This window comes from Ranitomeya imitator, chromosome 3, assembly GCF_032444005.1.
Source record: "Ranitomeya imitator isolate aRanImi1 chromosome 3, aRanImi1.pri, whole genome shotgun sequence".
Lineage (NCBI taxonomy): Eukaryota > Metazoa > Chordata > Amphibia > Anura > Dendrobatidae > Ranitomeya > Ranitomeya imitator.
In genome coordinates, this window is record NC_091284.1 from 549,646,883 (window position 1) to 549,674,123 (window position 27,241).

Below are 27,241 nucleotides of genomic sequence, written 5' to 3' on the forward strand. Positions count from 1 at the left end.
ACTTAATACTACATAATGGGCAGCAATTTAGGCAATTTAGTGGCAGTAGTAGTGTGGCAAACTGATACATATCTAACTCAAATTAAAACAAAATATATCTTTTTATCTTTTTTCTTTTATCTTCTATCTGTGATAAACAGCACCAATAAACCTAACAACCCATACAACAAAACCGATATTTTTGTCATATTGTAAATTATTTCTATTGAGTCAAGCCCAAGGCAGCAAACTTTAGCTGTTGCAAACGTTAACTTAACATTTAATGTATTATATAGCGTACTATGATTTAATAAAGGTTAACCTGACACTACCAATGACATATGCATGTGATGTCAACTTAGGAGTTTTCATTGCATGATGGTACGTAACATAGTAAACGTCAAGACGACGATTGCTACATCCGAATATTAAGCTAGAATTAAGGTGTAAGGAGAAGGAACTTCATTTCTTCTGTACTAAAACTATACAGATCACAGAAAATAATACAACCACTAACAGGTTAATACCATTGGCTAGCTCCTAACAATAGCTGTCAAAGTGGAGGATAGACAATATTAAGCAATAGGATAACTATCGGTTCATAAAGTTAATGTGTTAGCGTAGGGAAAATGGCGTCTGAGTGACTTTCACAAGGGTCAAACTGAGATAGCTAAAAAACTGGGTTTTATAAATAAGGCATGTAGCCGTCATACCTACCAAAAGTGGTCCATGGAAGGACAACTGGTGACAGTGCATTGGACATCCAAGTCTCGCTGATGCATATGGGGAGGCAAGGCTAGCCCATCTACTAAGATTCACAGAAGACCTAATGTACCGTAAGTTGCTGAAAAAGTTAAAGGGGTTGCCCCACACCAACATAAATTACCAAGAAAAAGAAGATAGGTAATAAATGTATGATTGTCATGTTATGCTAAAGTCCTCTTTTGATGGAGCAAAGCAAGGGTGAACACGAGAAACAATTGGTTCATTCACTCTCTATAGGAACTTTGTATAGGAATTTTGTTCCCACTCACTAGGTGCTCCATTCTCAGACGGTCCTCTGTTCTAGGGACCCAGGCCAAAAATAATCATTCATATACAGTATACAGGTGATAAATGTGGTTGGTGGGACGACAAAGTAGAAGTAGAACATATACATATAAGTAGAACATTTAACAAAAACCGACATCTTGGAAAAACATATACACTGCTCAAAAAAATAAAGGGAACACTTAAACAACAGAATATAACTCCAAGTAAATCAAACGTCTGTGAAATCAAACTGTCCACTTAAGAAGCAACACTGTTTGTCAATCAATTTCCCATGCTGTTGAGCAAATGGAACAGAGAACAGATGGAAATTATTGGCAATTGTCAAGACACACTCTATAAAGGAGTGGTTCTGCGGATGGGGACCACAGACCACATCTCAGTACCAATGCTTTCTGGCTGATGTTTTGGTCACTTTTAAATGTTGGTTGTGCTTTCACACTTGGGGTAGCATGAGACGGACTCTACAACCCACACAAGTGGCTCAGGTTGTGCAGCTCATCCAGGATGGCACATCAATGCGAGCTGTGGCAAGGTTTTCTCTGTCTATCAGCGTAGTGTCCAGAGGCTGGAGGCAGTACCAGGAGACAGGCCAGTACACCAGTAGACATGGAAGGGGCCGTAGGAGGGCAACATCCCAGCAGCAGCACCACTACCTCAGCTTTTGTGCAAGGAAGAACAGGAGGAGCACTACCAGAGCCATGCAAAATGTCCTCCAACAGGCCACAAATGTGCATGTGTCTGCACAAACGTTTAGAAACCGACTCCATGAGGATGGGATGAGTTACCGACGTCCACAGATGGGGGTTGTGCTCACAGCCCAACACCATGCAGGACGCTTGGCATTTGCCATAGAACACCAGGATTGGCAAATTCGCCACTGGCGCCCTGTGCTCTCCACAGATGAAAGCAGGTTCACACTGAGCCCATGTGACAGAATCTGGAGACGCCGTGGAGAGCGATCTGCTGCCTGAAACATCCTTCAGCATGACCGATTTGGCAGTGGGTCAGTAATGGTGTGGGATGGCATTTCTTTGAAGGGCCGCACAGCCCTCCATGTGCTCGCCAGAGGTAGTATGACTGCCATTAGGTACCAAGATGAGATCCTCAGACCCCTTGTGAGACCATATGCTGGTGCGGTTGGCCCTGGGTTCCTCCTAATGCAGGACAATGCCAGACCTCATGTGGCTGGAGTGTGTCAGCAGTTCCTGCAAGATGAAGGCATTGAAGCTATGGACTGTTCCGCCCGTTCCCCAGACCTGAATCCAATTGGACACATCTGGGACATCATGTCTCGCACCATCCACCAACGTCACGTTGCACCACAGACTGTCCAGGAGTTGGCGAATACTTTAGTCCAGGTCCGGGAGGAGATCCCTCAGGATACCATCCGCCGCCTCATCAGGAGCATGCCCAGGCGCTGTAGGGAGGTCATACAGGCATGTGGAGGCCAAACACACTACTGAGCATCATTTCCTTGTCTTGAGGTATTTCCACTGAAGTTGGATCAGCCTGTAACTTCATTTTCCACTTTGATTTTGAGCATCATTCCAACTCCAGACCTCCGTGGGATATTAGTTGTGATTTATGTTGATAATTTTTAGGCTTTACTGTTTTCAACACACTCCACTATGTAATTAATAAAGATTTACAACTGGAATATTTCATTCAGTGATATCTAGGATGTGGGATTTTAGTGCTCCCTTTATTTTTTTGAGCAGTGTATATTAAATCCCTATATCGGAAAGGGAGTTACAATATAAGAATGGCCTGTGTCTGTAGTATTTTGGCTTACAACACACCCAACAGATCCAGGGTAAAGAGTATATTTAACTATTACTAGTTAATATTATTAAAGGGACCAATAGGGGTGCCCAAACCTTTTCCTATAACTGTATATACCGTACCCAAAAATGGTAGAAATAAATGGTATAAATAAGATTGTGAGCTCGGTATGCAAAAAAAATGCCCTCATTCATTGATGGAAAAATAACTTGCACATCTAAGAAAATGATGACAATTTTTTTTAATGACAAAATTCAGAATTATTTTTAGCAAGAGAAAAATCTAAGTTTTGTATCACTGTAATCATATTAACCTGGAGAATTATAATTTCTACAGCACAATGAACACCATAAAAACAAAAACCAAAAAGCAACTATTGAATTACATTTTTTTCACCATTTCACCCAACTTGGGAATTTGGTAAAATGGATAGGACCTTTTAAAACTACAACTCGTCCAGCAAAAAAAAAAAACAAGCCGTCTTATGGCTGTGCCGATAGAACCATAAAAACGCTATAGCTCTTCAAAGAACAGAGGGCAAAATGAAAAATAGCCAGGGTTTTTAAAAAATGTTAATGGGTTGGACTTTGACTAACTGTGTAGTTACCTTCAGGTTGGAGTAAAAATAATGTCGTTTCTTGAAAAGAGATACTTACTGCATACTTTCTCCCAAAAATCATTGTCCGTAAGGGTAATCTACTATATAATTGTCTAAGGGTCACTTCCGTCTGTCCTTCTGTCTGTCACGGTTATTCATTCACTGATTGGTCTCGGCAGCTGCCTGTCATGGCTGCCGCGACCAATCAGCGACGGCCACAGTCCGGAAGAAAATGGCCGCTCCTTACTCCCCGCAGTCAGTGCCTGTCGCCCGCATACTCCCCCCCGGTCACCGCTAACACAGGGCTAATGCCAGCGGTAATGGACCGCGCTATGCCACGGGTAACGCACTCCGTTACTGCCACTATTAACCCTGTGTGTCCCCAACTTTTTACTATTGACGCTGCCTATGCAGCATCAATAGTAAAAAATGTAATGTTAAAAATAATGAAAAATAAAAAAACCTGCTATACTCACCCTCCGTAGCAGCTCGCGCCGGCCACCATCTTCCGTTGCAGGTTACGGTGGCAGAAGGACCTGCCATGACGTCACGGTCATGCAATATACTACGTGACTGGCCAATATAATACGTAGCTGGGCAATATACTATGTGGCTCTGTGCTGTATACTACTTTTTTGCGAAATATACTACGTCACTGGGCAATATACTACGCGACTGGGCAATATACTACGTGGCTCTGTGCTGTATACTACATCACTGGGCAATATTCTATGTCACTGTTATGACCTGGTGGTCAGGACAATAATGGACCTGGTGGTTAAGAGCACACGGAATGACCTGATAGTTACTGATAATAGGGACGAGCTCTGGGACGTGGGAACTCTGCTGACCGCAATCCCTAATCCTATCACGCACACTAGAAATAGCCGTGGATTGCGCCTAACGCTCCCTATGCAACTCGGCACAGCCTAAGGAACTAGCTAGCCTTGAAGATAGAAAAATAAAGCCTACCTTGCCTCAGAGAAATTCCCCAAAGGAAAAGGCAGCCCCCCACATATAATGACTGTGAGTAAACATGAAAATACAAACACAGAGATGAAATAGATTTAGCAAAGTGAGGCCCGACTACCTGAACAGACTGAGGATAGGAAAGGTTGCTTTGCGGTCAGCACAAAAACCTACAAAAAGACCACGCAGAGGGTGCAAAAAGACCCTCCGCACCGACTCACGGTGCGGAGGCGCTCCCTCTGCGTCCCAGAGCTTCCAGCAAGCAAGACAACAATAAAAATAGCAAGCTGGACAGGAAAATAGCAAACCAAAGAAAAACAAGCAGGAACTTAACTTCTGCTGGGAAGACAGGTCACAAGAACGATCCAGGAGTGAACTAGACCAATACTGGAACATTGACAGGTGGCATGGAGCAAAGATCCAAGTGGAGCTAAATAGAGCAGCCAGCTAACGAATTAACCTCGTCACCTGTGGAAGGAAACTCAGAAACACCCACCAGATGAAGTCCATGGACAGAACCAGCCGAAGTACCATTCATGACCACAGGAGGGAGCCCGACAACAGAATTCACAACATGTCACTGGGCAATATACTACGTAGCTATACTACGTCACTGGGCAATATACTACGTCGCTGGGCAATATATTACGTGGCTGGGCAATATACTACGTGGCTGGGCAATATACTACGTGGCTGGGCAATATACTACGTGGATGGACAATATACTACGTGGCCTGTGCAATATACTCCGTGGACGTGCATATTCTAGAATACCCGATGCATTTGAATTGGGCCACCATCTAGTGTAATATATGCATGTAGCTGAACAGTGCGCTCCCAGAGTAAATGTTACTGGTGGACCCTTGCCACCCCAGTCCAACACTGAAGACTACTGTTATAAAAACTGTACCTTTATCATATTTCTACACAGCCCTACCATCCACAACATCCAAAGCTGGAGCTGCTATTATATAGATTTCTGGACTGCAGGTCTACGGAGCGTTGAGCGCATCTTTGTAAAGACACAACGGGATGAATAAACTAGTCTTATTGTTCAATGACTACCGTAAAGAAAAAGATTCTGGGACTGAATTCTAGTTGTCTGGTCCCCGCAGGGTAATGTTTCTATAAAAGTCTTCCCTTCAAGAATTGTGGGGGATATGCTCTCTGCATCAAGAGCTGTCACATGTGATCTCAAGAAGTGGAAAACTAGAACGCCTGCAGAGAGAACTCACAGTGACACTGTGTTATACATCATGACACACTGCTGCAGCCTAAGCCGAACTCCCCTTATAATGCCGCTCCTTCAGAATGGAGAGTGGACTTTTTAATATATGTGCATATTTTCATCACCCTTAATATTACATACATATTACTGACATATTACTACACACCTGAAAGGTTGACAGAGCTGAGGCAGGAACATACATAATAGACAATATTCTTGGGTGAGGCAATATACTTTTTGTGGGTAGGTTAAATGAAAGTAAGAACTTGTTCCCAGAAAATATACTAACCACATAAACTGTAGGGAAAATACATATTTAATAGGCTGTATATTTTGCAAGTTGGGAAAACTTGCAAAATCAGCAGTGTATCAAATACTTATTTTCCCCACTGTACCTACCAGACATAAAAAAACAACCATTCAAAAAGATACAAATAGCAACAATGAAAACCCGTACAAATTAAGTCACAGATCATGCCAAAATTAATTAAATAAAAAACCTTTATTGAATATATGGTTGGCTGGTATTATGGTGGCTCTGCAGAGACAGGTGCACACACATTACAATGGAAAGTACACATATAAAAAGTGTCACGATAATGTAAAAATGCCATATTGAGTTTAGTTCTAGAAAGTTCCATGGCAGACACACTCTGTGGGCCATTCCACACCCCCCCCCCTTCTCACTCTGCCTGCTGCCTGTGTGTGTAATTCAAAACCCCTCAGTCTCCCTCCTCCCACAAGAATTTATATAGTTCCATGCTGCAAATACCAGACTCTGCTAACACTACTCTTCCCCGCTCCCACCTGGTACTGGTTTAAACTGGTGTAGAAACCATGAGCTTCTAACCTATTAAAGTGATATATAGGGCACCATTCCGGGCTAGAGATATAAGAATTATATAGTCTGTGTTCTGTTTGATGAATCCTGTCATAAATCACACTCTGTGAGTATCTCCAGGCTCTTTATTCACATCATGTCTCAACCTCCATTACATGAATTCCGAGTGCAACAACATCCAACAAGTTCCAAACAAAGAATATAGAACACACATAAAAGTAGTGAGACCCCTAGAGGCCACATGAACATATAACATATTGCTACATCCTTTCTCTTTTAACTAGAGGAACAATAAAATATACTAAACTAATGTATACTATGACAAAGTTAGAAATTAACCTAGTACGTCCAGTTAGATATAATCTTTGAGGTGCGCCGGCTTTTTGCTAATTCTGCCAGCTCTGGTAATATAAGATGTGTCACTTTCTACATCTGGTACATCTGGTAGTTCTTCTGATATTGTCTGTCTCTGGCCAGAGTCCTCACCCTGATGGTCAGCTGTCACTGTTGGGGCCTGACTTGTACTTGCTGCCTCGTTGTCTTGGGTGTCTGGATACTGTTCAAAAGGCCATGAATCATCTCTTTCTTGCGTTTTCCTCAAATATCTTCGATTCCTCCTTAGTCTTCTTCCGTCGTCTGTTAGAATTTCGTAAGACCGAGGTCCCAGTTTCTGGACAACCTTTGCCTTTTGCCAGTGTTTGTCAAATGTGGTGCTTGGCTGCAGCCGAATGTTGTCATTTCTCTGGAGCTCAGGCAGATCCTTTGCAGATTTATTGTAATGGAAAGCTTGCCTAGCTTGATTCTTCTGTAATTTAGCTTCGATGTTTCCCAGCAGCTTTGGCTCTAACAGATGACACGCAGTTGGTACTAGTGTCTTTGTACGCCTACTCATGAGCCTCTGTGCCGGACTGCTGTCTAGGCCTTGGGTGGGTGTGTTTCTATGATCCAGTATAGACATATACATCAGCACCCGCCTGGTTTGCTTTCTGCATGAGTCTTTTGGCCGTTTTTACTGCTGACTCTGCTTTCCCATTACTCTGAGGATATATTGGAGAAGACGTCTGGTGTTCAAATTCCCATTTCTTACTGAAAGTTTTGAATTCTTCCGACGTAAACTGTGCCGCATTGTCAGAGAAAACGATATCTGGAATGCCATACCTGGCAAAATGGGCCTTGAGTTTTTTAATCACTGTTCTCGCCCTTGTGTCCTGCACCAAATCAACCTCCCAGAAGTTAGAGAAATAGTCCAATGTAATCAGGTATTCTTTGTCATTCCATGTGAACAAGTCTGTTCCTATTTTTGACCAAGGCCTATGTGGAATTTCATGAGTTTGCAATGTCTCCTTTGGTTGCTTATCATTGCAGGATGCACATATTTCACATTGTGCTATGTAATTTTTTATGTGGTCATTCATTCCTGACCAATAAACTGATTCTCGTGCACGACGTAGGCATCCTTCCATGCCTAAGTGAGAAGAGTGCAATGTCTTCAATATGCCTCTTCTGAGAACTTCAGGTATAACATCCCTGTCTCCTTTAAAGATGATTCCTTGCTGCACTGACAATTCATCTCTTATGTGGAAGAATGGTGAGACTTCCCTCTGAGCATGCTGCTTGTATTTTGGCCAGCCCTGCAAGATGACAGTCTTTAAACTCTGGAGACTTTTATCCTTCTCTGTAAAAGTCTGGATTTGCTTGACCTTTTCTTTTGACACTGCAAGGTAGTTACACATATTGATGGTTTCAATGTCTTCCTCCTCATCATTTGTGATAGGAAGGTAAGCTCTGCTTAGCGTATCTGCAATCAGTAAGTCTCTTTTGGACAGTACCCGATGTCAACATCATATTTCTGAAGTCGCAACAGCATGCGCTGTAGTCTCTTTGGGGCATTTAGTAATGGTTTCTTTGTAATGCTCTCCAATGGTTTGTGATCCGACTGCACTGTTACCCGTCGACCATAGGTGTACTGGTGAAACTTCTCCATCCCAAATACCACAGCCAGTAGTTCCTTCTCAATCTGCGCATATCCCTGCTCTGTTGTTGTAAGGGCTCTGCTTGCAAATGTAATTGGCTGTTTGTTCTGCATTAATGTGGCTCCAAGGCCTTTTTCCGAGGCATCACATTGTAGCACCACTTCTCGATCTGGATCGAAATACTTTAGGGTTGCTGTATCTGCAATGGCATTCTTTACTGCTCGGAAAGCCGTCTCCTGGCTTTCTGTCCATTCCCAGCGCACATCTTTGTGGGTTAGCTGTCTCAGTGGCTCACACATGTCTGACAGATGTCTGCAAAATTTTGAGAGATAATTCACCATGCCCAAGAATCGTATTACTCCAGAAACATCAGTAGGGGTAGGCAAATCTTGTATTGCTCTCACCTTTTCAGGATCCACTTTGACCCCAGTTGAAGTCAGTCGATGACCAATATAGGCCACTTCTGTCATTTTCAATTTGAATTTGTCCAAATTCAGCTTTATGTTTTTTTCTCTGCATCTGTCCAAAAATTGTATCATCTTCTGATCGTGATCCTTGATTGCAGATTCCATATTTTCACCTTCTCCCACTACTAGGATATCATCCGCTATTGTCTTCACTCCAGTAAGTCCTTCCAAAGCCTGCATCAATTTCTGCTGGAATATCTCTGGAGCAGGTTTTAGTCCCATGGGCATTTTCAGCCATTTAAAGCGTCCAAATGGTGAAGAAAATTTTGTCAATAAACTTGAATCTTCAGTCAGGGCCACATGCCAGAATCCATTTTTTACATCACATACAGAAAATATTTTAGCCTTTGATAAATCTGGTAGAACATCATCTAATGTTGGCATTGGGTAATGATTTCGTTTCAGCGCCTTGTTGAGTGGCTTAGGATCAATACATATTCTTAACTTGCCCGATGGTTTCTGCACTATGACTAAACTGCTGATCCAATCTGTGCTCTTATGGACTGGTGTTATCATGCCTCTTCTCTGTAGATCTTGCAGTTCTACTTTCAGCGGTTGCATTAAAGCTACAGGCACTCTTCTTGTAGGTAATCTGGTGGGCTGCACTGTGTTGTCAATTTCTAGCCTATATTTACCTTCAAAGCATCAATCACCTTCAAATACATCAGCATACCCTGCTTTTATTTTCTGCATGTCCAAGTTGTGCTCTGCATTTAGTTTTGGATTTTGTATATCCTGGGCAACTTCAACAGACATAATGTTCTGTTTGATGAATCCTGTCATAAATCACACTCTGTGAGTATCTCCAGGCTCTTTATTCACATCATGGCTCAACCTCCATTACATGAATTCCGAGTGCAACAACATCCAACAAGTTCCAAACAAAGAATATAGAACACACATAAAAGTAGTGAGACCCCTAGAGGCCACATGAACATATAACATATTGCTACAGTCTGCATGACCATTGATAGATCTGTAACTCAATGAAACCGCTAGTAGCTAAACGCAATGAGTGCAAAGAGTGGATTTCTCAGTAAGCGGGTCATGTAATTACTCCGTGTTTACACTTAAAAGAATCCCCATGATGTGGGGCACATCCTGATCATTGTATTTAGTATATGAGATTCATTCAGCGAGCTAGGCATAAAAATAGATGCCATAGCTCCAAGTAAAGGGGAGGTTTCAGCCTCTAAGTGAGGTCACCACAGGGGGAGTGCCTGGGTTTTGGGCTGTGAGATCTTAGTGAGACAGCATTCTTGCAGGGTCTTTTGTCCGGGGTCTAGCTGCTATACAGGGGTGATGCATCTGGATATATGCTCCGCCTCCTCCTCAGCACACGACCAGCCATGTGATAAGATGACCTAACAAAATGTAAGTGTTCTTCAACTGTAATCCCATGTAATCTTTTTATACTTTGTAAACACTGCCTACCTTTTTGGGAGTAAAATATAAAACTACTAGCTTGACTCTCCCTGCTCTATAATGAACTGTCATGTCCTCTGAGGTGAATTGCACTACTAATTTGGGTCGGCCCTGGCCCCGCTATTAATTAGGAAATCGGAGCTGGTGCCAGCGGATTTGTACTGTGCGGTTGGGAGTCTTTGTTGAGACTGGCGGCGTTGATAATTATTGTTCCCGCCTGAGTGGGAGTAGTTATATCACCCTTGCTGCAGCGTGCCCAATAGCCAGTACAAAGTAAGGCAGCATTTCTGGCGACTAATTAGCCTACGTGCAGTACCCATTCTGACCTGAGGGTAAGGGGGCGCCAGAGAGCTGCAAGTTCCAAACCGGGACTGGGAAGTGGGATATAGATAAATCCCTTTCATAAAGGACCAGGGGCAACCAAACCACCCCGGTTTTTGACAAATTGGTGTGAGTGGTGGGGATGATAAGGGTATCCTCCCCGTGAACCGTGACATACGGTGGAATTCGTGACAAAAAGAACCTATGCAAAGTAATAATGGCTGAATATATAGACTAAATGTCTGCAAGGAGAAAGTGTGCTGTATAAGAACATATAAATATAAATATGTACGGCACTATAGGTAGATTAGAAGCTGCAATAATGGTAGAAACGTATCAGGGTCTGAATATACATAGTGACCTTATATATGTGACAATGCTAGAAAATCCCCAAGACGGAAATAGTTAGAACCTATCAGTGCAAAGTATATACCGTAATAATCCAATAGGTAAAGGTAGTATGTGTAAAGGGCTACATGAATATGAAAAGCTCTTGCATAAAAATCAGCAAAACACAGCATGTAAAAAGCTGAAGTCACAGTACCTGTGTGGTCTGGTTAGCATGTGTGGCGCCTACCCTGAGGCACATTTCGGTGTAAACCTGCGTCATCCACACCATGATGAAGGTTTACACCTTCTGGGGTTTAGTGTCTGCCAGAGCTGTTTTGTTTCCACAAAAATGTACACGCTCTCACTATTAGTTCAGTGCCTAAGGCACCAGGGCAAATGGGAAGGGGTTGGTTATCCCCAGAAACAGGCCATCCAATATGATAGTTGTGCCTGGGGCCAGGGCTTGGCCAAAGTATTTTGGTGCCCTAGGTAGATGAAGCCAATGGCGCCTCCCTCCACCCCAAAGCAAAGGTATGGTTCACAGACTAAAGTAACAGGACCCCTAATGCACCTTCCTCATTCCCCTCCGATGGGTTAGGTAGCAAACTCTAATGACCACTTCCACTAGAATTGTTACCTTTTTCACAAAAAATGTCATCAAAAGTAAAAACAAAAAGGTGTACTTTAGGGATGTGACTGAATAGGGAGTGCAATTTCAAAGTTAGATACAGAATCAATCATTTTTTTGCAGACCATTTACACAAGACAGGGGAAAAAATAACTATATTCATCTCTTATGTCCTATATTTTAAATGCAGAACCCAAGGATAGATATGGAAGCTAGTAAAGCGTAACTATAATAGGGGCAGTATGGTTTAAATTAAGAGGTCCAGCTTTTGGCAAATACCTTAAAGGAAAATAAACAGACTCCCATTTTAAATACAGGGATATGTCTGATGGTTTATGAGTCCGTGATACGACAAATACAGCTTGTACAAAACTGAGTGTGTAAAACTAGTGATGTACTCTGGTTCTGGTGAAATATTCATGTAATGATGGTTGTTCTATATTCATCTTGTGAGGATTCTGGTGATATATTCATCACCAGAACCAACATCAGTACATGAATACGAAGCCAAAATCATCACTGGTACATAATTAGAGCACCAAAGCCATCATTTGTACATGAATATGGCACCAGAAACATTATTAATAAATAAATATGTTACCAGAACCATTATTAATACCATCAGTACATGAATACATCACCAGAACCACCACCAGTACATGAATACGTCACCAGAACATCCATCAGTACATGAATACATCAACAGACACACCATCAGTACATGACTACGCAATCAGAATGGCCTTAGTAAATTAATATGTCACCTGAAGCACCATAAGTACATGACCAGAACCAAGAGTACTTTAATACAAGAACCAAGCTTAGTACAATGATCAATTGTAATATTAAGTCAGCCCAATAAACAATTGTATTCCACAATACTACAACTCCCACTATGTCCCTAACAATAGAAGGGGAATACTGGGAGTTGTTATTAACAGCCATCATCAGACTGCAGACCATACAGGAACCACAGTACTGATGAGACAGTTCGTATCACAAACAAATATTTACATCCAGGTATCTTATAAACTACATCTTCTCTGGAGTCATCTTTCTTTTCATCTCCATCTTGTCTAATTGCCATGATGACTTTTCACATCCATAGCTGGTCTCTGCAGACCTCTATCTTCTCCAGTATTTTGCAGTGTATATCAACATAGTGCAATAACAATGTTATTAAAATGCCCTTTGCATGAAAATATCTGCTAATATTATGACCTAAATAAGCCTCCTACGGTATATCACCTCCACAATGTCTACCATTATCAGCTATAACCGCCACACTATCCGCCCATTATGAACCACAGCCTATACCATGACTGTCCCCTTTCTAATTTTCCATTACACTTTCTATATCTCCATACTGACCCCCCAGCCATGCTAACCTCTCTCCATATTATGTATTTATTTCATGCTTTCCCCTCTCGATATCTATTCTGTGCCCCTCTTGACACTATGCCCTCAAACTGCCCACCACGCTGCCATCATTAAACTGTAACCACTCCTCACACTGTGCCCCTACACACTATGATGGTCACCACAGCCGTCCATACGGTTGGATATTCAAAACAACCCTAAAAATATAAAGCACAGTCATCAAGACAGCCCTCCATATAGAGTATGATGTCCACCACAGCCCCCCAAATATAGTATGATGTCCACCACAGTCCCCCATACATAGTATGATGTCCACCATATCCCTGTATATAAAGTATGATGTTCAAAACAGCCCCCATCTTTACTATGATGGCCCCCACAGCACCCTATACTGTATGATATTCACCACTGCCCCATATACAGCGTGGTCACCACAGCTCCTCATATACATGTAGTTGGCTGTCCCCCACACAGCCCCTCCTTTCACGGCCCAAATGCACAGATGTGCATTTCATCATACCCCCTGCACGGTCCCTCATTTTATGCCCCCATCTGCACGGCCCCTTATCTTATTCCCCGCCATCAGCCCAGCCCCTCAGAAGATTCCCACCCCTCAGTTTATTCCCCTCTCATCTGCACAAACCCTAATTTTATTTCCCCCTCTTCTGCACCGCCCCTCATTTTATTTCCCCCCTCTGCACAGCCCCTCAGTTTATTCTCCCCCATCAGCCCAGCTCCTCCCCTCATTTTTATCCCCCCACTGCACAGCCCCTCATTTTATGAATCCCCTGCACAGAAATATAAGAATTAAAAAAAAAAAACACACAAAAAAAGTTTATACTCCCCTAGTCTCTCGTACACTGTCTCCTCTTCTGTGAAGTGCTGCAGGGTTGATGAATGGAACGATGACGTCACTCCATCTAGTCATCCAACCTCCCCTGCATGCGCCTTCTCCAACAAGGTGCTGGCAGTCAATGTAAGTGCTGAAAGTGAACTCCACTCCTCAAAACAGAACCACATATACTAAACAAGAAGTATAAGGGGTCATTAACTAAGGCAATCTCTAGAATGTATTTTCAAAATGTATTAATATATATCAGAAACAAGACAACACACAAATAAAACCTATGTAAAGCACAAAGGTGCCAGCTAACAGAATTGGCCCATAATCCCCTACTTACCCAATAATGCAGCAGAGTGACCAGTATAATAATAATAATATTATATGATGTGTATGGGCACTTTAAGATAGATTCTGTTTAGCAAGAACCATGTGTATTAGAGTGCTCCTAACATACAAAACATCCTTCTTATGGGCAGACATCAAATGACAGCACTGAAAACCAAAGGTTGGGCAAAAAATCACTAATAAAGAGTACTTTGATGTTGATGGAAGAAGGCAAGGTCTGTTATATATTGGGTGGCCCAAAAGTAGATAAACTGTTGATGCAATGAATTTCAATGATATTTTATGGGCACATATACAACTGACACGCAACACAGGGATCGGCCACTCTCTCTCGTGAGTGCAGACTTCTTAAACAGACCAGTCAATTGACGAATTAAAAGAGTTAATCTTGGCAGCATTTATGGGCATTGATGTGATGCATAGCAGAATTTGTGAGTCACGGTGGACAGCTTCTAGGAATATTGCAATGCTGATGGACGATATTTCAAGCACTTACAAGATTAAACCTTGTTAAACAAATGTCATTAAAAATATAATAAAATGCAAATAAACCTATTTTATTGTGTGTCGGTGTGCATATATAGCCATATAATCCGTTGTGAAAAATTTCATTGATACAACTTTTAGGCAGCACATGGACCATCAATCACAGCGACTTGTAGCACAAAAAATGAAAAATTAAGGTTTGCTGCATCGTGGTATGCAAAGAGTTATTTGTCAAGTTTACATGTGCTACATCTGTAAATGTACTTAAAGTTCGCTGGCACCACCATATAAATTGGATAAATACTACCTGATTTTTTGCTCGGATAGCACTGGGACCAATGTTACTCAATGGGGCAGCGCTGATGACTCAATCTGACAGACACAATCTGTCAGTAAAATAGGTGAAAAAAATTACAACATGCTGCGATTTCATTCTGAAACCGGATAGGTGCGAGAAAAAATAAAATCGGATGTCATACGGAGCCACAGCAGAGCATCCAATTTTTACTGATACATTACAATTCTGTAACAGGAAACTGTAACTGGTCCTTTAAATGATTAATAACTGCTCAGCTTAAAAAAATGGATTGTATACAGACAATACACGGATGAGAAGTGAGAAGAAAAATCATCCCACTTATGTGGACGAAAATCGGACAACGGTTAAAAAATAGCTACAAATTATTGGCAAAAATGTAAAGCAGGTCAAAAGCACCACATTTGTGATAGAGATGGTACCTTCACATAAATTAGGCACAATTTTCACCAGCTGTCTGCTTGGATAAATTTGCTGTAATATTCAGTGTAAGGCTAGGTTCACATTGCGTTAGTGCAATCCGTTTAGCGCATACGCTAACGGAATGTGCTAAAGCAATGCACAAAAAGGAATTACGTTTAGCGATCCCGCTAGCGCAGATGCACAAACTGCGCTAGCGAGAACGGACCCAAAAACGCTGCAAGCAGCGCTCGAGGTCCGTCAGAAAATAACTGGACATCGCTAACGCATGCAAAAAATGGCATACGTTAGCGATGCGTTAGTTACATTGCGGTCAATGGGTGCGCTAACGGACCCGTTACATTGTGTTAGTGGCGCTATGTAATGGATTCCGTTAGCAGACTGCCACTAACACAATGTGAACCTAGCCTAATAGGACCTTCGTTCTTCTTTATGGATACTAACGTCTTTATACCATGATTTTCCTGAACATAAAAGGCTTCAATGGCCTCAGTCCAAGACTGGATCTGGGAGTATGATCACATTCTGCATCTTGCCATCTGTAAAGTCTTCACACAAGTATATAAAACACTGGGAGGTTTCACAACAGAATATATTTGCTGGCTCAACAACAAAAGCAATGGTGCCAGCAGATACATTCACATACAATGAAGTTTACTTTATGTCCAAGACATGGCTTGAGAATACACCAGCATTTGCTTCATCCCCAGTTCCTTCCACACAGTGCTACCTGACACTCCCCTTCCTGGAAGAAGTAGTCGTCAATCACACTGTTCAAATTTTACCTCTGACATATACCATTCACTTCCTTATCAAAATACTATAGGGAATCGTCATTTGCACCTTGACACCTGCAGCACTGGGGCAGTTTGAACACACTTTAATGCATGGCTGATATATATTTTTTATTAAATGAGTATTCTCAAATTGTGTCTTGCGCGGTACGCAGCTCTTCAGTTTGTGGCTGCTTTGGGGCGGTCACTCCTACTTGAGTGATCTTTGTGGTTCAGTAGCTTATCTTGCTACAGTTACACAGTAATGGTCTGTCATTTTCTGAAGTGTACAAGGTTTTCACTTCATTTACATATAAAGATAATAGTACATTTGAACAAACACACAACTCAGGAAAGTGAGAGCAATGATTAGGAGAGCTGCTCTGGAAACTGTGCATGCTGGGAGCTGAGTATTGTGATTATGCAAGATGGATAAAAGCAGCTCGGTCAGGAGCTGACAAAGAGGGGATGGGAGATGAGCAGCTAACTGCTGTATAGAAATCAATGGGCTGCAGAGAAACACTACCATATTAGGCCAGACTCTGGTGATTAATCTCTTTTGCCAACAAGCTATGTAACATAAAATCTCGGGCAGCAGGAGAACCACAGCAGATGGAAAAAGCAAGTCAATTGCAAACTTGCTTATATTCATTATATCTATCAAACTAAAGCAATTTAATAACATGAGAAGTTCCCTAGTAATGGAAACCATAGGAGGTTCCACCTAACCCTGATGCCAGACTTGTCATAAAGAAAAATCCCATAAAAATACTATAGGTGGTGCATCTTCATCACCATAAAATGCAATGAAAATTTGGCATATAGTAATTAAAGGGGTTTTCCACTTTCAAAACAATCGTGTTCTTAAGCACAATTAATTTTTAAAAATAATAATGAAGAAATAATAATGGGCTTTACTCACCCTGCCCAAGTTGCCACCACGCTCCTGGTGTATGTTATTGTTTGCAGCCCATCAGTGAGCTTGACGCCGGTCTTAATATGGTTGTGTTGTCTACTGGAACTGAAACGCTGAGCTCATTGATTGTCTGCAGTTCTGCCCATATTACATCAGCGCTGCAGACAATAACAGAAACTGGAAGCAGTGGCAGAGACTCAATGCTGGACCAAGAGAGGGTTTCTATAACCGGAAAACTCCTTTAATGCTGGTGATATATCAGTAGATTTGACTGAAGCACCACTGAACAAGTCCCATGAGGGATGTGTAGGTTATTGGGTGCTAGTGAGTTCCTATATTCTGTCCTATAATGCATTAATGACAACAGTCTTAAAGTGGTGTGGTCTCCTATGTTCTCTATGAGAGAGGGGCCACCAGACTCCTAACAGCAGCTTATCTTTAGGGAAAACAAAAGGCCCAGCTGCTACAAACTCCAATGACCAGATTACTCGCTTCCTTAACATCATCTTTTGGGGAGTCCGGAGACCACCATACACATTAGATTTTTGGCTGATCCCGTACGTAGTCAGGTTCAACAGAATTTAGTCTCATGTGTATGGGGGCCTTCACCCTTATATCTGGCTCCAGCCACTCTAGCTTCTCTATGCTTAGTGTGAAGTGGTGGTCTTTTAGTGCTGCCCTTGTCACCACTAAGCTACATTTCCCACAAACCCCTGCTTCGTCTCCAGGCTCCCAGCCCTTCCCAGCGCACAGATGACATTATATATTCCTACAATCAGCACTGTGATCAGCTAGTGGGAAAGGTGGCAAAGCCTGAAAGGAAGATACCTGGAACTAGTCAATATGATCAATAAATGTACTTGTCTGTCCCTTCCCTTACACAGGGAGAAAACATATGTGCTTTCTTGGGCAGGAAAGATAAATGAGGTAAACTGCACTTATGGGAAGGAGGTTTCCATTATAAGACATGCACATAGTCATGCTTTTAGTGAGAAAACCGACTGGTGGCTTTGTGGCTGGTACTTCTGTATCCCGCCGTCAAGTAGAGCAGTCGGAGAGGAGGGCAGCTGTTCACCATTCGATAGGAGTGGGCCTCTCACATGACAATTCTCAGGGGTTGTGTGTTAAGATTTTAAGCCACTGATCTAGAATTGTTATTGTGGAAATAACCCTTTAAAAGCTGGGATACATTGCAATATTTCCCAACAATAGGGAGGGGTGCACTGCTACACGACTGTGGTGACAATACAGCTGCTGTACTGTATTTGTTCTGGTTTGGCTCATCATCAAATGTCCATAATTACAGTAATTTGCATTCATAAGTTCAGTGTCCCGCACCCAGCCATATCACCTGCACCAAGAATAACCCAATAGTGACTTGATTAGACAAATCAGAAGGCAATTCATTCATGTGCAAAGCTGTGTGAGACCTCATCTAACTATATATCTATGAGTCTTAATGAAGTACACTCCTAACAAAGTTTTTATCATCTTAATATATTGCAGTCATCGTATTATATAGCTCTATGTACTTACAATTGCTCATTTTGAGCTCCTAACCAGTCACTCCTTCTCTTTTCTCTGCTCTATGTAGAAACCAGTACTGTAGTCTCTTTTCCCGTCACTAACAATTCACCTCTTCAACTCCTGACCCAGCTGCTCCGCTCCTCCCCCCTGTCAGAGACTCCCCAGTAATGTAGAATTGTAGTTCTAATGATGACTCTTGCAGGGACAATAGACTGTTTTTACAAGGAGCTTAGAAGAATTCAGCTAGTCACAAAATGTCATAGATTTAATGTAAAACTGAAGAATTAACTGGGTAGAAAGGCAAAATGAGCAATTGTAAGTACACAGTGCCAAATAATACAGTTGCAATATATTAAGAGGATAAAAACATTGATGGGAGTGCTTTTTTAAAGACTCAGTACACATTAGACTAAATGCATCCAAACTGGCCAATATCGGCAAGCTCGGACGGCAGTCTAATGTATATGGTGGCTTTTCAACTCTTTCCCGTTAGTTTTCGGGGGGAGAGAAGGATCCAGCAAGTTGGATTTCCAATGGCCAATTAATTTACCCTCTGGGCGGTGTCGGGCAGAGGCGCTCTCCTAGAGAACACAGGAGCACTCAAATTGAGCCATACGTGGACAAGTTGGGGGAGATAGCTGCCGGGTAAACGATCATTTGGCCGACAGCTATCTGATGGACATTATATGAGGAGAATGGGGGGGGGCATTGGTTTTACCACAATATCCCAGTAAATATCTAAGGTGCACATTCATTATACCTGGGAACGCTGGTTAAATATGTCAGGACATTCTGGAACTCCGTCTCTGGGATCTCACTGAAGGCTGGGTATTCAGGAAACGTGATGACAGGACAGCCATTTTCACCTCTTCCACCTACAAAGATGATGAATTTTGTGATTAATACAAGATACATTGTAATGTATTTGCATCTGTGCAGACATTGTGCCATCAATATCTCTTATTTCTGTCATTTCAATTACATAGCAACATCACAACTATTTTAATAATTACCAGTAGGTTTTTGGACACTATAAAAATGAGACTAGTGAGAGAAATAACTTGCTAATGGACAGACAGAGTAAAGCACCTATGTCCTCCCTGGTAGCGCTGCTTTTTGTCTTACTTCGATGATGATGGATAAATATTACCATCATTGGATTGTCAAAGCAGTAAAGTGTTAACTGTAAAATCGTCAAATTAATGTTACTAGCAGCCACTAGAGGGCAGTTTAGGACTGAGAGCTGTGTAGTGGACATTGTTACACCATTGATCCATGGGCACCAGCCATCAGCATACCGCGACCGATAATTTGCCCATAATGTCAATGTGCACCGAACATTAAAATTCTGCTTTTACTAATTTACATCTTGCAAGTGTCTAATAATAATTATATTAACAACAACAACTCCTCGATGATAAGCTTACTGATGCGCTGCCACATAGAAATATGTAACATAACATAGTAACATAGTAAGGCCGAAAAAAGACATTTGTCCATCCAGTTCAGCCTATATTCCATCATAATAAATCCCCAGATCTACGTCCTAAGAACCTAATAATTGTATGATACAATATTGTTCTGCTCCAGGAAGACATCCAGGCCTCTCTTGATCCCCTCGACTGAGTTCGCCATCACCACCTCCTCAGGCAAGCAATTCCAGATTCTCACTGCCCTAACAGTAAAGAATCCTCTTCTATGTTGGTGGAAAAACCTTCTATCCTCCAGATGCAAAGAATGCCCCCTTGTGCCCGTCACTTTCCTTGGTATAAACAGATCCTCAGAGAGATATTTGTATTGTCCCCTTATATAATTATACATGGTTATTAGATCGCCCCTCAGTCGTCTTTTTTCTAGACTAAATAATCCTAATTTCGCTAATCTATCTGGGTATTGTAGTTCTCCCATCCCCTTTATTAATTTTGTTGCCCTCCTTTGTACTCTCTCTAGTTCCATTATATCCTTCCTGAGCACCGGTGCCCAAAACTGGACACAGTACTCCATGTGCGGTCTAACTAGGGATTTGTACAGAGGCAGTATAATGCTCTCATCATGTGTATCCAGACCTCTCTTAATGCACCCCATGATCCTGTTTGCCTTGGTAGCTGCTGCCTGGCACTGGCTGCTCCAGGTAAGTTTATCATTAACTAGGATCCCCAAGTCCTTCTCCCTGTCAGATTTACCCAGTGGTTTCCCGTTTAGTGTGTAATGGTGATATTGATTCCTTCTTCCCATGTGTATAACCTTACATTTATCATTGTTAAACCTCATCTGCCACCTTTCAGCCCAAGTTTCCAACTTATCCAGATCCGTCTGTAGCAGAATACTATCTTCTCTTTAAAAGACCTTATTATTATTAGTGTTAAGCAAAAAGATTGGCAGGACCCTGGCTCAGCGGTCATATTGATAGTCTATGACTGCTGAACCAGATCCTTGTCTGCCAGCATTCCCAACACCCTAGTGCGATGGATGCAACAATTATTTTGAGCCAGGCCTATTAATCAGAAGGGGATGACAGCATAAAGCAGGATCTTTACAGGGATTGGGTTCGAACTACCAACGTGGCCACTAGACCAGGGTCTTGCAGATCTTTTTGCTCAACTCTACATATTACACATCCATTACATAATTTTAGCATACTGAGATTCCTTCATGATGCAGTTACACTAAGGAACATATGCCCTAGGACACTTTTCCAGCAATGTGTGCAGAAATCACCATTTCAATTATAGTTACAAATAGCCTCCACAAAAGGAACAGGACTTGATCTCTGGCACCACCTACTGGATGTAGAAATCCTAAAAGTAAATATTGATTCTTTAACAAACCTTGCCACATAACTTAGGCCGGCGTCACACTTAAGGTACCTTCACACTAAGCGACGCTGCAGCGATACCGACAACGATGTCGATCGCTGCAGCGTCGCTGTTTGGTCGCTCGAGAGCTGTCACACAGACAGCTCTCCAGCGACCAACGATGCCGGTAACCAGGGTAAACATCGGGTTACTAAGCGCAGGGCCGCGCTTAGTAATCAGATGTTTACCCTGGTTACCATCGTAAAAGTAAAAAAAACAAACACTACATACTTACCTTCGCTGTCTGTCCCCGGCGCTCTGCTTTCCTGCACTGACTGTGAGCACAGCGGCCGGAAAGCAGAGCAGTGACGTCACCGCTGTGCTTTCTGGCTGGCCTGCGCTCACAGCCAGTGCAGAGAAGCAGAACGCCGAGGGACAGACAGCGAAGGTAAGTATGTAGTGTCTGGTTTTTTTATTTTTTTAACTTTTACGCTGGTAACCAGCGGCCCTGCGCTTAGTAACCCGATGTTTACCCTGGTTACTAGTGAAGACATCGCTGAATCGGCGTCACACGCCGATTGAGCGATGTCTGCAGGTGATCCAGCGACTAAATAAAGTGCTGGACTTTCTGCAGCGACTAACGACATCACAGCAGGATCCTGATCGCTGGTGTGTGTCAAACTGAATGATATCACTAGCCAGGACGCTGCAACGTCACGGATCGCTAGCGATATCGTTCAGTGTGAAGGTACCTTTAGAGTAGGGAAATATGGCCCGTTTTTTTACAGGCGTAATACGCAGAAAAGTTCCTGAACAGTGATCCGTATTCAACATGAGGATGCGATTTTTTCTCTAAAAATTTCCCGTGTGTCATCTGTATGGCATCCGTACAGCGAATCTCGCCGGCTTGCAAAATGTGCAAAATGGACATATAATGGATCCATGGGTTCAAATATTTGTGAAAACATATATACAGTATATATATATATATATATATATATATATATATATACTGTATATAAATACATATATTGTGGTGCGGTAACCCAGGTTAAAGCCAGGGGGCGCTGTGTGTGTGATTCAGGATGCGCTTAGAGGCACAATTATGGTGATGAAACAAAGTCCAGCAGGATTGTAAATGGCCAGTATGTGTCGCAGAGGTGCTCTGCGCTGTAAGCCTAAAATGATATAGTTATGCTGGGACTTATAGTTCCACTAGAGTTTGTAGTGTTTATTTATAAGGGCGGGCTTATAGAGTTAGCTAGTGAGCTGGGCGGGACTGGCTAACCACACACACTCCCATCTAGGGAATGGTTACAACCATATAATGTGACTGAGGTTTGGTCACATGGTCAGAGTGTATGGATCTGTTTGGTCCATGTGCAAGGTCATGGACGGTCGGTGTTGGAAGCTCCTGTGAGTGGAGTCTTCCTGCAAGCACCTGAGAGACCGTGGACCTGGACAGTCGGTGTTGGAGTCTCCTGTGAGTGGAGAAGTCCTGGAAGCGCCTGAGAGACCGTGAACCTGAATGCTCAGGGTGTTGGATTGTTCTGGGATGGACTGGAGTCCTGCAAGCACCTGGTGAGAGTGTGAGTCATGAACGCTCAGGGTGTAGGATTGTCCTGGGATGGACTGGAGTCCTGCAAGCACCTGGTGAGAGTGTGAGTCCTGGAATGGTAAGGGTGTTGGATTGTCCTGGGATGAACTGGAGTCATGCAAGCACCTGGTGAGACCATGGACTGATGGCCTGTGTGTTGGAAGTGCCTGTGATTGGACTTCCTGGAAGCGCATGGAGAGGCTGCATCTACAGAGCCTGTGCCGGCTTCTGTGTCAGGGAAGCTACAGGTCCGTCCTACTGTGGGTCTGGACTATCCAAGGTTCCCTGGTCACAAGGACTGTGATCCCAGTGAGGCAGCTTTCCCCTGTGAACCAGTACTGGCAGTAGTCAGTGTGTGGAGTCGGAGTTCCTGAAAGGTAACTCCAGGTAACAAGAGATTACGGGCAGACACGGATCTGCCATTGGAACAGACTGTCGATGGTAAATGTGTTCCGTTGATCTATTAGACTGTTTGTATTATGGTTTATGACGCTTAATAAACCGAATAAGACTGTCTACGTGGAGAAACCGTGCCTGAGTGCTTTAATCCCGTGCCAAGCGAGTGTTCCCCAACCCACTCAGGTAGCGTTTCACCACAATATATATATATATATATATATATATATATATATATATATATATATATATACAGTATATATATATATATATATATATATACACATACATGTATATATATGTATGTATATGAGCGTTCCCCAACCCACTCAGGTAGCGTTTCACCACAATATATATATTTCATACAGCGCTAGATAGCTTAAAAGCCAGTAACTCAATTGCCGGCTTTTGTTATCTCCTTATCAAACCCCACAGGATATGACACATGGTTTACATACAGTAAACCACTTCATATCCCTGATTTTTTTACATATTCGTCACTAATAATGTTAGAAGTGTCTGTGTGCAAAATTTGGTGGCTATAGGTGTTAAAATAAAGGGTTAAATCATGGAAAAAAATGGCGTGGGCTCCCATGCAATTTTCTCCGCCAGAGTGGGAAAGCCAGTGACTGAGGGCAGATATTAATAGCCTAGAGAGGGACCATGGTTATTGGCCCCCCTGGCTCAAATTATCTGCCCCCAGGTGACATTAAGCCTGGTTAATAATGGAGAGGTGTCCTCCGAGTATTTGTAAGTACTCGGAGATTTAGTTTTCAGCGCCGCAGCTGAGTGATTTACATCTGTTAGCCAGCATAAGTACATGGGATTCCCTAGCAACCAGGCAACCCCCACATGTACTTATGCTGGCTAACAGATGTAAATCATTCAGCTGCGGTGCTGAAAACTAAATCTCTGAGTACTTACAAATACTCGGAGAACACCCGAGCGTGCTCGGGAAATCTTGAGTACCGAGTATATTCGCTCATCACTATTATTAACCCTTTACTACTATTGGCTTAATAATGGATAGGTGTCTTATTGACATCTCTCCATTATTAACCAGGCTTAATGCCACCTTTCATTAACCCTTTGTTATACCCCATATCCCACCGCTACTCGGAGTGGGAAGAGTGGCTAAGTGCCAGAATAGGCGCATCTTACAGATGTGCCTTTTCTGAGGTGGCTGGGGGCAGATGTTTTTAGCTGTGGGGGGGCAATAACCATGGTCCCTCTCTAGGCTATTGATATCTGCCTTCAGTCACTGGCTTTCCCACTCTGGCGGAGAAAATTGTGCAGGAGCCCATGCCCCTTTTTTCCGTGATTTAACCCTTTATTTTAAGACCTAGAGCCACCAAATTTTGCACACAGACACTTCTAACATTATTAGTGAGGAATATGTAAAAAAATAAGGAATATGAAATGGTTTACTGTATGTAAACCATGTCTCATATCCTGTCAGGTTTGATAAGGAGATACCAAAATCCAGCAATTGAATTACCGGCCTTTAAGCTATCTAGCTCTGTATCTATAATATAAGGCTGGGAGCGTCACTCTGTCCGAAGCCTTTATAGACTGCACAAGCGCTGGCAATGAACGCACACCGCGATCTCCAACGGAGAAGCAAGGACGTGGCAGGAGGGTGAGTATAAGCTATATTCACCTGTCCCCATCTTTCGGGTCCTCTGCCTGTGACGTTCACAGTTCAGAGGGCGCGATGACGCGCTTAATGCACGCCGTCCTCTGACTGAACAGTCACAGCCAGAGGACCCGGAACACGGAGCGGCACGCAGCGCTGGATCAGGGCCAGGTGACTATAGCAAGTGTCGGGGGCCTGAGCTAGCGGCGACTCTGGCACCTGACCCCCACAGCGCGCCGGTGTCCCCGCCTGCTCAGGCCCCCCAGCACTCGGCGCCCAGCGACGATAGGTGAGTATGTTATTTTTTTTTATATATCGCAGCAGTATACGGGGCATATACTATGGAGCATCTTATGGGGGCCATCAACATTTATGGAGCAGTGTACGGGGCATATACAGTTAGGGCCAGAAATATTTGGACAGTGACACAATTTTCGCGAGTTGGGCTCTGCATGCCACCACATTGGATTTGAAATGAAACCTCTACAACAGAATTCAAGTGCAGATTGTCACGTTTAATTTGAAGGGTTGAACAAAAATATCTGATAGAAAATGTAGGAATTGTACACATTTCTTTACAAACACTCCACATTTTAGGAGGTCAAAAGTAATTGGACAAATAAACATAACCCAAACAAAATATTTTTATTTTCAATATTTTGTTGCAAATCCTTTGGAGGCAATCACTGCCTTAAGTCTGGAACCCATGGACATCACCAAACGCTGGGTTTCCTCCTTCTTAATGCTTTGCCAGGCCTTTACAGCCGCAGCCCTCAGGTCTTGCTTGTTTGTGGGTCTTTCCGTCTTAAGTCTGGATTTGAGCAAGTGAAATGCATGCTCAATTGGGTTTAGATCTGGAGATTGACTTGGTCATAGCAGAATGTTCCACTTTTTGGCACTCATGAACTCCTGGGTAGCTTTGGCTGTATGCTTGGGGTCATTGTCCATCTGTACTATGAAGCGCCGTCCAATCAACTTTGCAGCATTTGGCTGAATCTGGGCTGAAAGTATATCCCGGTACACTTCAGAATTCATCCGGCTACTCTTGTCTGCTCTTATGTCATCAATAAACACAAGTGACCCAGTGCCATTGAAAGCCATGCATGCCCATGCCATCACGTTGCCTCCACCATATTTACAGAGGATGTGGTGTGCCTTGGATCATGTGCCGTTCCCTTTCTTCTCCAAACTTTTTTCTTCCCATCATTCTGGTACAGGTTGATCTTTGTCTCATCTGTCCATAGAATACTTTTCCAGAACTGAGCTGGCTTCTTGAGGTGTTTTTCTGCAAATTTAATTCTGGCCTGTCTATTTTTGGTATTGATGAATGGTTTGCATCTAGATGTGAACCCTTTGTATTTACTGTCATGGAGTCTTCTCTTTACTGTTGACTTAGAGACAGATACACCTACTTCACTGAGAGTGTTCTGGACTTCAGTTGATGTTGTGAACGGGTTCATCTTCACCAAATTAAGTATGCGGTGATCATCCACCACTGTTGTCATCCGTGGACGCCCAGGCCTTTTTGAGTTCCCAAGCTCACCAGTCAATTCCTTTTTTCTCAGAATGTACCCAACTGTTGATTTTGCTACTTCAAGCATGTCTGCTATCTCTCTGATGGATTTTTTCTTTTTTTTCAGCCTCAGGATGTTCTGCTTCACCTCAATTGAGAGTTCCTTTGACCGCATGTTGTCTGCTCACAGCAACAGCTTCCAAATGCAAAACCACACACCTGGAATCCACCCCTGACCTTTTAACTACTTCATTGATTACAGGTTAACGAGGGAGACGCCTTCAGAGTTAATTGCAGCCCTTAGAGTCCATTGTCCAATTACTTTTGGTCCCTTGAAAAAGAGGACGCTATGCATTACAGAGCTATGATTCCTAAACCCTTTCTCCTATTTGGATGTGGAAACTATCATATTGCAGCTGGGAGTGTGCACTTTCAGCCCATATTATATATATAATTGTATTTCTGAACATGTTTTTGTAAACAGCTAAAATAACAAAACTTGTGTCACTGTCCAAATATTTCTGGCCCTAACTGTACTATGGAGCATCTTATGGGGGCCATAAACCTTTATGGAGCAGTGTACGGCGCATATACTATGGGGTATCTTATGGGGCCATCAACATTTATGGAGCAGTGTACGGGGCATATACTATGGAGCATCTTATGGGGGCCATAAACATTTATGGAGCAGTGTACGGGGCAT

The 27,241-nt window shown here is 42.7% G+C and overlaps 1 protein-coding gene across 4 annotated transcripts in view; it reads right to left on the reverse strand.

The window, feature by feature from the left end:
* The window catches only part of MCF2L (MCF.2 cell line derived transforming sequence like), a 398,998-nt gene that overhangs the window by 70,441 nt on the left and 301,316 nt on the right, over nucleotides 1-27,241 (reverse strand). For all 4 annotated transcript variants that reach the window (XM_069757895.1, XM_069757893.1, XM_069757896.1 and 1 more), the window contains one exon: nucleotides 19,362-19,476. In XM_069757895.1, the coding sequence (XP_069613996.1) occupies nucleotides 19,362-19,476 (115 nt within the window). The remainder of the gene's footprint in view (nucleotides 1-19,361; nucleotides 19,477-27,241) is intronic.